This window comes from Falco naumanni, chromosome 10, assembly GCF_017639655.2.
Source record: "Falco naumanni isolate bFalNau1 chromosome 10, bFalNau1.pat, whole genome shotgun sequence".
Taxonomy (NCBI): Eukaryota; Metazoa; Chordata; class Aves; order Falconiformes; family Falconidae; genus Falco; species Falco naumanni.
Window position 1 is genome coordinate 6,271,601 of NC_054063.1, and position 14,449 is coordinate 6,286,049.

The 14,449-nt window shown below is 34.6% G+C and overlaps 1 protein-coding gene across 8 annotated transcripts in view; it reads left to right on the plus strand.

Annotated features, from left to right (window-relative positions):
• Positions 1–14,449, plus strand: part of SOX6 (SRY-box transcription factor 6) — a 376,098-nt gene that overhangs the window by 310,212 nt on the left and 51,437 nt on the right. For all 8 annotated transcript variants that reach the window (XM_040608288.1, XM_040608282.1, XM_040608285.1 and 5 more), the window contains 2 exons: positions 860–1,040; positions 3,903–4,093. In XM_040608288.1, coding sequence (XP_040464222.1) covers positions 860–1,040; positions 3,903–4,093 — 372 coding nt within the window. The remainder of the gene's footprint in view (positions 1–859; positions 1,041–3,902; positions 4,094–14,449) is intronic.

Sequence of the window (14,449 nt, forward strand, 5' to 3'; positions counted from 1 at the left end):
AACATACAGATACATTAAAGGCTGAGTGCAGCAGGAATAACTACAGGATACAGAAATAATACAGAAGAATCAAACAAGAAACAGAATACCATTTATGTGTAAAAAAAAATTGATTTTACATAAATCTGTCAAAAATACATGACACATTTGAATAATAAAATACTGTAAAATATACAAAATGAAATAGTAGAAAATAAAATATATTTTGAAATTTATATAGTATGCATTCATTACCATAGTAATTGAAGGAATTTTAATTCAGTGAAATTCTTATCTCCTGTTATGGGGAAACAGCATAGATTGTTTTACTAAACAAAAGATGCACTCAAAATAAGATGCATGGATTGCATAAGTTAGCAGCAGCATTAAATGTGGGCCAAAGAACTGTCAGGGTTTTCAAATGATTCTTTCATAGAAGTACTTCTGATTCCTTAGTTTCTAATACATTTAAAAATAAGCTACATAACTTATTTTTATAGTGCCAGGAACTTTTCAAATAGAACCAATGCAAAAGCATTACTGAGCTGCTGGAAATTTTAAATAATTCTTTGTAAATGCCCTAGGTTAATATAGATCTCCGAAAACACATTAGGAAATTAAGCTGTAATGTGAGCTAATTCAAATTTTAATTTGGCAAAAAGAACGATCCAGCCACATAGTTAATGTAAATAGAAGCATAACACAGAGAAATTAATGAGGTTTCCTTTCGTTGAATCTTAAAGGAGGCAGATAATTAGCTTCTTTTGTTATTATTGCTGGAGAATGTGGTATTGTCTTCGAGGTGTAAAGTAACTGCTGCTTGCAAAATGATGTGTTCATTTGTCTTTTCCTAATAATTATTTACATTAAACTCTCGTAGGATGAAGCAGCCCAGCCACTGAATCTTTCAGCCCGACCCAAAACAGCTGAACCTGTCAAATCCCCAACGTCTCCAACACAGAACCTCTTCCCAGCTAGTAAAAGCAGTCCAGTGACAGTGACAAACAAGAGTGGCATCCCCAGCCCGATTGGTGGATCTCTGGGAAGAGGATCCTCTTTAGGTAACTAATCTGTCCCGGGGAAATGGGAAAACTGGCAAGTTTTCTACATGAAATCTGAGCTTCAGCACACTTCTGAATTCAGTAGATATTTGGGCCTACATTTCTGTTTAAAATGGGGAAACAAAATTGCAGGAAAGATTTGTAAAACCTTGCCAAGGTTTTACAAGAGTAACCAAAATGATGCAGCAATGATATGCATCTGCAAGAAATTCAGCAAATAAATATATAATGTCAGAAATATACATACATAGAAATATATACAGACTAAGTAGACGGATATGCATATATAAAATGTGTAAAATGGGTTTGTATGAGCATTTTCCTCAAAGTCACCAATTGGGTGTATATATGCAAAGTTAACTTTTGAATTTTGACCTCTGGATTAAACAAACAAACAAAAAATCTTTGCGCACACATAGAGCCTGACTAGATACTAGAAATACACACATAATGACTCATGTGATTAGTGTACCTGCAATGCACAAGTTTTCATGCACTCTCTTGAACCATGGTCCGGGAACACTCAGTATGTCCATGGTTTACAGTAAACCACAAGCCAGGCAAGAAGGTAACTTCAAATGAGGTTTTCAACTACTTAGCCCAAATATACCATTAGTTTTACCCAGAACAGCATTCTAAAAGAAATCTAATCCTCTGCATGCTTGGTATTAAGTTCATCTTACAAAGACCACATGCTGAATATATTCTTTTTTTTTTTTCTTTTTTTTTTTTAACAAAGACAGAAAGGCTTCAGTCTAGCCAGTTTATTTTATTATTTGTTCATGTTTTCATTATTTGTTCACCCATCTGTCAAGAATTGTTAATTTATATGGTTCCAAATAGGGAATTTTTGACCTGTGTTCAAGATTCTTTAATTAAGAAATAAAGCTTACTGAGTAGTGAAACAAAATTGATCTGAAAACTATGTATGAAGACTACCTTAACCAGTCAAGAAACAGAATCAAGAGCTGCAAAATGTAGATGATCAGCCCTAAAGTTCAAATAAGTAAATTTTAACAGTGACTAAATACTTACTACAGACCACTTATTCACAATCTGTACCTCAAGTGTACTTGTAAAATATATAGAAACACTTGTGAATAATGAACAGATATGTTAAATACATACATTAAATATATAAAAATTATGATTTGTTCCATTCCCAAAACACTTGGGAACATCATGATCTCTGAAAGGTACTTTCTGCAGCTAGCTAGATATTCTACAATGTCAATTTATTTCCAGATATCACTGCACTATAACATTTAGAAGTGACATACCAGTTTGATGTCACAGACTATTCCAGAGAAATGGCTAGAGAAGATACACCTAAGGTGTGAATATTTTTCATGCAGTCATAAAACCTTGTCCTCTCAATCCTTAAGTGTAAAAGAAGCCAGGGAAATGTCAAAAATCAGCAAGCAACACAGGAGCTTTTGCTCCATTTTTACAATAAATTCGGGTGATTGGGAATCTAAGTCTCGCTAAAAGTCATGCAAATATAGTTCCCAACATAGGCTGCAGAATGGAACTTAGTTGCTGAATCAGTTTAGAGCACTGGGAATTTTGCCCAGCAAGAACACTGGTTGTTATGTAATATGTTACTTTTATTTTGGAGAGGGGTGCTTCATTCAGACAGAAGACATCACAGTTCCATCTCAAACATCACATTTTGCATCTCTTCTTAACTAGACCACAGTATTAAATAAACTATTTGGTTTCCAAGATAAAGCATGAGAAATCTTTAATCTCAAGCTTTTTTATTTTAAAAGAATTCAGGGTCCTTCGAGGCTGAATTTGCTATATTTTACTCAGCTGAACTTCAGTGAAGTCAAAGGAATATGAAGATCATCTTTGAATAATTCCAAGTCTTACCCTGTTTGTTTTTTATCTTTCTGTTTCTTTGGTTGGTTTGTAGGGTTTTTTTTTTACAGTGGACTGTTAGTAGGTACACAAATCTAACAAATCTGGCTTTTTTATAAAAGTAATTTGCTTGTCAGGCAGATGCACAGGTCATGCACAAATATTTATTGCTCAATGTTTCCTTGCTAGAATGTATATGCATTAATCTAACCATGTGTGGTATAGATACTTCCACATAGGAACAGGTGCATGAAGTTTAAGCTTCATCACAGCAACACAAAACAACCAGTCACCAGATAATTGATGTCTTTTGGTCTCAAATCAGAAACTGTATCTGGGGCACTCATCTTTACCTCTAGCATGCATTTTAAGATGTGACAGGACTATTTTGTGTGTTTGATGCATGTTTAAAAGTTTCTCTTTCTGTCCAGAGTGGCAGAAAGAAAAGCATTTTTTCTCTGCTGATTTAGAGCTGTATACTTACGTTAAGGTGATAACAAGCTCTGTCCCCCAAAAGTAACTGTGGGTGATCTTTCCAAAATTGCAAGCTAATCTGGAGTGATGGTTCTCTTGGTAAAGAAATTCTAAAAATTGACAGACTTTCATGGACAAGTAAACAAGATTTCTGTCTCCTTCTTTTTTCATTTTATTAATTAATACCTCAAAGGCTCTCACTTAAGGATGAAACTTAAGAACTTCAGAATACTGTTGTCTGAAACACATATTTAACTTTGAACTTTGAGTCCATGTGTATGTTCAGATACATCTGTATCAGGTGATGCTAAGACTTTGGTGGTTGTATTTGTAGCAGCAAAAGACGTGCAGAGGCTTATCAATCACTTCTGTATATTAATTCAGCCTTCAAACAGACAACAACTGCCATTCCCTCTGCTTTTGCAGATGTTAGTTGGGTGCAGCTCTTACAGTATGAGAACCGAGTGCTTACGCTGGATTCTAATTTGGATAATTACCTAAATAAAGTAAGTTCTCTGTTTACAGATATCCTTTCCAGTCTTAATGCACCTGCCCTATTTGGGGACCAGGACACAGTAATGAAAGCCATTCAGGAGGCTCGAAAAATGAGAGAGCAGATCCAAAGAGAGCAGCAGCAGCAGCAGCAGCCACATGGTGTTGATGGAAAATTGCCCTCCATGAATAACATGGGTCTAAACAACTGCAGGAATGAAAAGGTAATGTCTCCCGTTGCCACACAGTCTGTCACTCATTCTTCTTTTCCCTGCAAATAGCTTCTTATTTTTATATAAAATTTCTTTTTGGAGCTTTTAGCCATCTCTGATTTCACGTTAAATACACCTTGTCACTTCACAGTACTGTGCTACAAACTTCTCTGGGTTTACATGACAGCATTCAAAAAAAAAATAATCCTGTGCACTCATGTGGTGAAGCTGTAAGCATGCATATAACAACATGGAAAATTAATTGATTGAAGCTACCATTGTTTGTGGTCACTAGATTTTCAATTGTACTTTTGAGAATGATTGGATTGATAAATACGGCAAAAAGGCCAGTTATGTACTAGCATGGTTGAGTATTACAATGCTATGGAATGTACCTGAGCATGCTTGAATCTGAGGCTCAGATGCAACAATTTATGCTCAAAACTGTGATTTTGGCTTTTAGTTTCAACGGGAAATTAGAGATCAAATTTCTTTCTTGAATCTTGGCCGTAGTTTCCATATGCTAAAATGAAATGGGTCACTACAGTAAAATGGTGAATGAAAGAAAGCAATGAGAAAACATGATCAGTATTGGACTGAGTAGGACATCATCCAGTTTACAAAATAGCAAGCTGAGATCACATCCAAAAGGTGAGGAACAGTTTCTATCACACACATTTCAAGGACTGCTCAGAGGATGAAGAAGTGTCTTGGAAGTTTCTTTGTATCTGTGTTGTCCTGCTCTGTGGCCTTTCCAAGATCTACCACATCTGCTCCAGGAGCAGGTCCCTGGGTGTATAACAGAGCCAGTGAACACTGATCAGGTAATTGGCCAAGCTATAAGGCATTCCTTTTGATGAAGAATGCTTCTCTGTTAGCTTCCCTAGAGGTGGCTTATGCTGCAAAAAATACAGCACACAAGTTATTTTTCACCACTGACACAAAATCAGTTACATACCACAATACTTATTCCATTTAACTAGAAAGAAAAAAATATTATCCCAGTAATCACTATGGCACTGGCAAATAGGAACAGTTATGATGCAATTTAGTAATAAATGAAAATAAAACTGACATTCATTAGCTATAAAGCAACTGGTGTTTCAGACTATTTGCTGGAAAAAATAAAAAACATGAAACCCAGGTAGTTTTCAATGCCTATAATTCCTTAATAAAAATACTGTCATATATCTGTATATTAGTGGGTAGGTTCTCTGTGTCTTGGGGGAGGGAAGGAGGATTTTATTATACTCCAAAGACTAACAAGAATTTTTAGTCCAGGTTGAATAAAAGAATCAGCAGAATATTAACTATATCTTAAACTGTGAATTTGATGATACTATGATCTTTTCTCAACCCACAAGGGAATATTCAGTGAGTAAGTGGATTGTAGCAAGGCACGGTAAGGAAAAGAAATGTTGTAAACAGACCCATCAAAGATTGATACATACCTTTTAATCTACATTTCATATTTTTGCATGATAGGTTCTTTGCAGGACTCAAAACCAGAGAAAGGCTCAGTGCCTATTAAAAAGATTTGCTAAACTGTTGCCACACAGGATTAACAATGCTTTTACAAGTCAGATCAGAGGCTAATAAATATTTATTTCTGCTAGTGTTAGTTTAAATGTCAGCATTGAAAAACTCACTTAATAAAGATTGATACTATGAAATAATACAAAAAACTAGTAACTGACCAAGCAGGCCGCATTCACAGAACACTAACTGTAAAGTCAGTGAGTAAGTGGGAGTAAGAGTAAGGTACAGTAAGAGGGAAGGTACTAAACCCCAAGTTATAAAAATAAAATAAATGTCACACATGATCAGTATTAAGAGTTTATAAAATTATCCTTATTTTAAAATATTTTTTATGAGTTGCAGTGGCTTGACATTTAAAAATATCTAATACACTATAAGGGCTATTAAAAGAATTCTTAACATTTGATTTGACTTTGAAAAGTAAGTATAAAAATGGCATCCACTTACTTATCAGGTCTACTCCCTGAGTATTTTCAGTACCATGTTTATGTCTGTATTCAGTATAACAAGTTTCCATTTTGTCTTTCACCTTTTAAAGCAGAGTCCGTAAATATTTCAGTGAGTAGTCTGAAAGTTCTTTTTTGTTCTTGTTGCTAGCAATACACAGATTAATGTACAGCTTCCAGATTGAGGTTATACATCAGGCAGTCAGAGGAGAAATTTTTTTTTTTTTACTTGCAAATACAGCAAAGTCAATTGGAACTCTTTAAGAAATACAAACAGCATCATTCTTAAATGCCACCTTTTATGGTGAGACTTTTCACGATGGCACTTGCAACTTTTAAAACCTAAGAATAAAACAGCAGCATGCAAATCTGTTGTTAAGTCTCTCAATGCCCTTATATAATCCCGCTGGTTTATTTATTATAGCATGTACTACAGAGTGAACCATTAAGGCAGGAGAAAGTTGCAATATGTACTCCAGTTTTACCTCTATTACCCTTGCTCTGTAGATGCAAGAAAAGGCAGGGTTTACAAAAGAATGGGATAGAAATCAGTAATTTTAAATTATGATCTGTCCCCACTGTCTGTCCTAAAGAAAATAAAAGAATTAAGTCAGTTATGAATACTAAAGGAATGTATTGATATTTTATATTTTATTTATATTTTTAAGTATAAAATACATTAAAACCAGAAGCATCCTTTGCAGAAACAGAATTCTAGAGTACTCTTTTTTTCCCCTTTACCCTCTGCCTTTCAATTTTTACAATTTTTATGTTTTCAGGACCAAATTTTCAGAAATTGGCTTCAGGTAATTAAACTTCTATAAATGAGTAACTAGAAGCTGGCACTAGAAAAAGATGACAAATTAATTGCCTGCAGCTGGTTTAAAAAAGCTATTGAGTTCTGGTCAGTCACTGGTCTTCAAGTTCAGATAGCTGGTAATAGTTTGTTGTGCAAATGATTGCGCTTACAAAATTATGTACGTAGCTTCAAAGCCTGGGCTTAGGCCTTTTTGAAAATATGTCATTTAAATCTCAGAAAGCTTTGTATTTGGTTAGAGACACAGAACTAAAAATTGCTTCTGTTCATATTCTGCTGTTCAAAAAAAAATCTACAAAGCTTTAAAAGTGCTCACAGAGACTCACTCATCAGAAAGGCCAGAACAAAAACATGAAGCACTCTGGCACAGTCCAACTTTTTCATTTGCTAAACATTAAGGTTAGGCTATGCTTTTGAGATGATACCATTCTATGGACATCTACAACTCCGGAGTTAGTTCAGTTTGTGTACTGTTGTGGGTTAGGCTAGGCAGGTAAGCACCATGCAGCCGCTTGCTCACTCGCCTCTAGTGGGATGGCGACAAGAATCAGAAGGCTAAGAATGACAAAACTCATGGGCTGAGACAGTTAAGTAAAGCAAAAGCTGTGCACAGAAGCAAAGCAAAATAAGGAATTTATTCACCACTTCCCATCGGCAGGCAGGTGTTCAGCCATTTCCAGGAAAGCAGGGCTCCAGCATGTGTAACAGTTACTTGGGAAGACAAATGGCAAAACTCCAAACATTTCCCCTTCCTCTTTCATCCCCCAGCTTTTACTGCTGAGCCCAATGTCGTATGGTGTAGAATAGCCCTTTGGTCAACTTGGGTCAGCTGGCCTCGCTGTGCTCGCTCTCAACTTCTTGTGCACCCCAGTCTCCTAGCCGGTGGGCCAGCATCAGAAATAGAAAATGCCTCAATGCTGTAAAAGCACTCTTCAGCAAGAGGTAAAACATGCCTGTGTTATCAGCACTGTTCTGGTCACAAATCCAAAACTCGGCACCATGTGAACTAAAATTAACACTGAGCCAAAAGCAGTAGAGTGCACACAAGGCAAAACGTCACTATAGCAGAGCAAACTTTTTCTACTACATCTGGCGCTGATCAGGTGTAACCTGACTGAGGAAAGGGAAGTTTCACAGAGTAAACAGAAACACTGGGGAAGGGGAAAGAATTAGGAAATTCCAGAAAATAGGCTACAGAGCTCTTTGCATGTGATACAAGCAAAACAAAATTTGCATTGCTAGAACTACTTATTTATTTTAGTATTTCAAACTAGCATGATTGCCTAGAAGTTTTGCTTTGATTTAAGGCTTTATATGAACCTGAAAATGCTATATAATTTATAAGATAACTGACATTATTTTTAAAAGGACCAAATCCTATCTTTTTTTGTGCATAAAGCATGAAAACACTGACAAAAACACTTCAGAAAATCTTTGTAGGAAAAATAGAGGCAAAAATGCCTCAATTTCACTGGAGAAAAGTACATGAAGTCAAGATAGAACATATAACCAAATAACAATCACAAATTATCTGCTACACCCAAGGATATATCCCCACCTCCCCATTTGCTTACCCATGAAGCATATTCATTGAGATCTGCAAGGAAGCAGAATTTAATACAACATTTTAATGTTTATATTCCATTCCCACTCTTCTGTAGATTTTCAGGCAACTGTGTATTTGTAGTAAGAAACCAGAATTAGGCCCCAAAATAAATGACATGAGTCATCGCCTACTTCCTGGGAATTATAGTACTTTAGCACCTCTTATAATGAGCCTTTTATTCCTTTCTTATTTCTAAATCAAAGTTTTACAAGTTGAATCCACAAAATTTATCCTAATATAGACCACAGTTTGTATGCAAAATGTGTACATTCTTAAAAATGTGTATTATTTACCCTTGGAGATGTTACAGTCTATTGATCAAATCCATATTTAGGCACTTGGATTTGACTTGATAAGCCATAACAACCCCTTTGGAGGTGTTATGGTCTGCTGTATTTAGGGACTGTTAAATATGTGGATTATTGACACAATAGAGTGTAACAACTCCTCTGGAGCTGTTACGCCTCATCATTTATATGAGGCTACTGCACATGCGTACAAACTTTGCTTGATAAAAACACTTCAGGAAGCCTTTGTAGGAAAAGTTACTAGTCATGCATAATCTCCTTTTGACTGCCTACAGCCCTGCAATGACTCCATCATTGTATTGCTTTTTTCTAAATGCAAGCAGTACTGGAATTTGTTGCCGACAGTTTTTTACCAGCTTTTTTCTCCCCATACATTCAATATTCTAGACAGAACAACTTCAGGGGCAGGTGTCAAGCTGTTTTCTGCAAGTGCAGCGTATTTCTTAGACAATCACATAGAGAAGCACCTTGTTATTAGGAATTTCTCAACTTGTTTAAAAAACCCAGATAGTTAAGAAAACACTGTTCCAGTGCATCCTGTATTCAATTATCTTTTCTCTTTTTACCCTTAAATTGAGAACACAAATAATTTGGTCATAAGGGCCTTGTGGATTTTTATAGATCTTTATGAATAAATGTTTGAGTTTCAGGGACTGATCTATTCTCATTTGCTTTCATTTTTTAAGAAAAGCCTATTCCATTTTCTTTTTTCCTTTAGTTTCTTATAGCAGAATATTTGTAACTAGTAAATAAGAGATCAATACTTATATTTCAGTCTGCTGGGAGATATAAAAGAAACTGTAAGCATTTTCAACTGGATCCTTATTTCTGATGGTTAAATCTTAGTTCTACTTGTAATTAAAGGGCAAAAACCTCATAATTAGGCCCAAAAATGGATAGCAATATCAACAGCAAATTACTGGTTTTGTGAAGTTATTACTTTTATTATGGTATTGCCTCCATAGCCATTGTAACATGTTCTGTTCTCACTGCAACTTAAGGAGGGTCCCATCCCATATAGCTTACCTTTAGGTATAATTTAATTTAAGTTTAAATATATATATTTGGATTCTAGAATAGAAAACCTAGAACTGTATAGAGAGAAAAAACAAAGACACAGATTTACTTAAGGAACTGTTAGTGTGGTCTCACTTTCTTGCAAGAATATAGGCAATTTATTCAACACAGTGGGAGTGTATTCCATCTGTCTAATGAAGGATCTGATTTCCACAAAGAGACACTGCAACTGGGAAAATGTTTTTCCTGAATACGTCATTCTTCTCGGTCGACAAACCTTTCCCTGGGGAGCTTCTGAGACATAGAAGGACATGTTGCATAGAGACAACCTCTTTACAGTTCCATCATTTTATAACAGATAAACGACTTCTCTAAGTTAAATGCCTTAGAACAGGGAAAAGTTTCAAATACAAATCCCAGTAGTCCTCATAATTCTTACAAAACAAATGTCCTTTATACTTCACTGTGAATTTGTCCAATTTAGTAATCTGCTTGTGGCTGTACATAATACATGTAAGCAATGATTTTTTTATATTGGGTGTTCAATTGTGTGTCTCAGACACACAGAAGTGTTAGAGTGAATTTATCTTTAAAATTAGAACTTTAAAATGTAATTTGAAATTAAATTCAAAGCAAAGCATCTCAGAAAAAAGGAAATTAATCCCTGGGTCTCCAATGATATCTTTTAAAGAGAAATGTTTCCATTATAAAAAAAACAAGGGGAAAAAAACGTATCACCTCATAATTCTTACAAAACAAAAGTCCTTTATACTTCACTGTGAATTTGTCCAATTTAGTAATCTGCTTGTGATGTACATAATACATGTAAGCAATGATTTTTTTATATTGGGTGTTCAAAGTTAGCTTCCTAAAGCCATATTTGGGCACCACTATTGCATTCCAATGAACTTTTATTTCTTAAAAAAAAATTATATATATATATATATAAAATGACAAAAAAAATTTGTTCCTAATTTTTGTGAGACTGCAATAATTTTGCAATTTCCTTTTTAGGCTTATCCTAGCTACATGAAAAATGTGTCTTCATTTTATATCAACTGTAATATTTCCTTAAGAATTTTAAAAGAAAAATAGTGACTCAAGTAAAAAAAAATTTAAGCAGCTGCAATGCAGGAGCCTAAGTCCCACTAAACTAGCTCTGAAAATTTTACCCCAAGGCAGACAAGCAGATTTGTGACTGCATATACAGTAACAGTCTATTTTCAGTAAAATTCAGCAGTTTTGTATCCTTCTCCAGCACTTTTTACAATAATTTGGACAATTCAGAATTTCAGCTGATGTAATACTGCCCCCTTTTATTAGAACTGGAAAACATGCTGGACTTCAAACATTTAGTTTTGTAGCTGGAGAAATTCTGTTTATTTATGCTGTTGCTTCCAATGCTTGAAATTGCATGACAGTATAAGATAAAACATGAAAAAAATATAAGTTTATAACAAAGTAGGTGGGGGGCTGGGGGGGTGGATAATAATTCTAAGCAGTATTTTTGCAGGGTATGTGTAATAACTGGACTTCATAGGCAGCATGTCACTCCAGGGAATTCCCTGATATTTTTTTCAGGAAGTTCAAGGTGTTGCTGAATTTTGCTTTTGTATCAGTTTCATTGTCCTGTGTGCTTGCATTGGTGTTCTATAGAAATCAGTGTATTTATAGAATAACACTAGGGCACAGCAAGCATTGTCTTTTTTTTTCTTTTTTTTTTTCTTTTCGTCTTTCTATTGTGAGGAATTAGATACATCTTGGAATAGCTGAACGATTTTAATATCTCTCAGACACACAGAAGTGTTAAAGTGAATTTATTTTTTAAATTAGAACTTTAAAATGTAATTTGAAATTAAATTCAAAGCAAAGCATCTCAGAAAAAAGGAAATTAATCCCTGGGTCTCCAATGATATCTTTTAAAGAGAAATGCTTCCATTATAAACAAACAAGGGGAAAAAAAATCACCAGCTTTTGTAGATATCACAGGAAACAAAATCAGGCTACTCGTACTTAAAGAAATGTTTTACCTGATTTCTATGTATTTAGTGAAGAAGGTGATGGAAGTTGTAACTGCAAATGCACAAAGGGTCAAATACAGCCCTAACACTGGTACTCGGGTTATAAGAGTTATGGGAGGAAAATACCATTGCTAACATCAGCCTCAGTAGAAGAACATAGCTCCATTATCAAGGCCAGGTTTATAATGGGAACCAGGTGCAGAAGGCTGTGGGTCTGAAATCTTGTGAAGTCTGTTCCTTAAACTCAAGAGATAGAAATATGAAAGCTGCTCATAAATGTTAGCTTTCTGTCTGTACATAACATATGATTCAGCCTTTAATTGATCACATGCTATTGCTCAAATACTATTCTTTACACCTAAAGTCATACTTGTGCCTACCAATATACATACTTTTTTTTATTTTTAGATTTACTCTGTATGCTATGTGTAGAAAGACATACAAATAATGTATTTGAAATTTACACATTAAAAATACATGTTCACTGAAACTGTGAAACTGACAGTGGGAAGACAAAAAGAAACAGTGCAAAATCTCTGGCATATGTAGGTCATTTAAATTTACAGATAAGTTAGCTTTGGCGCCAGCTTACTATGAATCTAGTTTTGCATCTATGGAAGAATTTGCTGTATAGGCCTTTGTTTTTAAGCATTTTGCTCAATTGGCTTACTTTCCAAAATTGTCTTGTTAAAGTTGGTAGCTTCTGCCTTGCTGTTCCAATATATTAGTTAACATTAGTTAAATGCTTAGTCCCTCAAATTATATAGAGGCTCATTAAAATAAAATCTAAATGATTTGTTTATTGATTACATTATCAAAATCGATTAGTTAAATGAAAAATATGCAATCTTTGTGAAGTGTAAGTCATGGAAAATTAATTGGACCATAAATGAAAAAAAAGTTTGACCAGACCAATAATGATGTATATACATAAGAAATTAAAAGAAAATGCACATAAGCGTAAACTACCTATATGAAACATTATTATTTCAGTAACTCTGTACACTTACATATACAGGTGTCTATGTGTGTATATATACACACCCTGTATAGAGAAGAAACTTCCCATATTAGGTAAAGTATTAAAGCTTTTCCAGTTCCATCATGCTTCCAGTTCCATCACAAAAGCACTTGGCAATAAAATATTTTCAGGAAAGAAACCAGCACATTCTTTTGGTATTAATAGCTATATTTGCATTTGAATATTGGCTACAAGAGTTTTTGCCACAGTCTATGCTTAACAGCATGCTTGTATTGTCACAGAACACAATTTTTTTTTATTTCTGTTGTCTGGGCTACTTCCAGGGGTTGCCTAGATGCAGGTTTTAGACCTCATTTATGATGATGATGATGATAATAATAGACATAATAATAATAATAGACATAATAATAATAATGATATCATTATTATTATTAATAATAATAATAATAGGGGAATTTGGCCCTGTTCTTCTATTGACTTTCCAGTTCAAGAAAACACAGCAAATACACTTCTTTTTCACTTGCGTGGGGTATTTCCTATGAAAAGGATAAAAGCTTTGCCCTGTTTTGGTCTTCTCCCTTAAATCTTGGAGCAACGGAAAATCCCAAAGGAATGGAATTAGATTAAAATGGGTCCCAAGGGTGAATGTTGAAAAATTTGCACAAACCAACAAGGATAATTTTTCCCAAAGGATGATGTTCTGCCATAAAGGATAGCGTCTTTGTGGTGAAGCTAACAGCATAATGATTGTATCTTCTTATGTACAATACATTTCCCAAGCTACTCAGGAGACTCTGCAGATATATACTGAAATGCATTCCATACTATGCTTCTCCACAAAACAGTAAAGATAGGTTGAAAATTATTGTTTGAACATAAATTTGCTAGGACCGGAATATATTCATTGATTTAAATTGTGGGTCAAAATGGCAGCTGCACAATCCTATCATATCCCTTCTTCAATTGTCCTGAGAACTACAGAATACATTTGCATATTATTTCACACTTAGACACAGACACATCCACAAAAGTTACTGCTGTTTATTTCTAAGCTCTGTGTATTCCTCTGAGTAAATTCACAACAGCAAATGCATTGCCAATATAACTCTCTTAACTGCAGTAGATTAAGAAGAGCAAGGATAAATTGGGACTACTTTCTCTGATACTTCATTACTTTCTAAAATTAAAAATGTATCCTGTTTCTCAAGTATCATTAGGCTGCATCAATAGGTATGATAAACTGAAATACACTCCGTGTTGTTGAAGTATATTTACTTAGCTGCCGGTTTGTGGGATTATACACTACTCTGTGCTGGCTTAACTGTTATACCTCAAACAAAAAATAAGTATAGTAGCAGGTAAAAATGGCTTCTTTTCTCTCATTAAAGGACTTGAGCAAATAATGCAAAACGGTATTTGCAAATGTTTGTTTGAAATCTGATTAAGGGAGTTTGACCATGCTTATTTCTTCCTTTGTTTTCTTTTCACAAATATTCACGCAAACAGATTTTTATTTCTACAGGTGTATTTGCATATTAACATGGACATTTGTGCAGAATTAGGCATTTGCTGTTTATGCCCAATTACTCACCCCTGTTCATAAAAAACAGAGGCTTTGATGTACCACCCGCT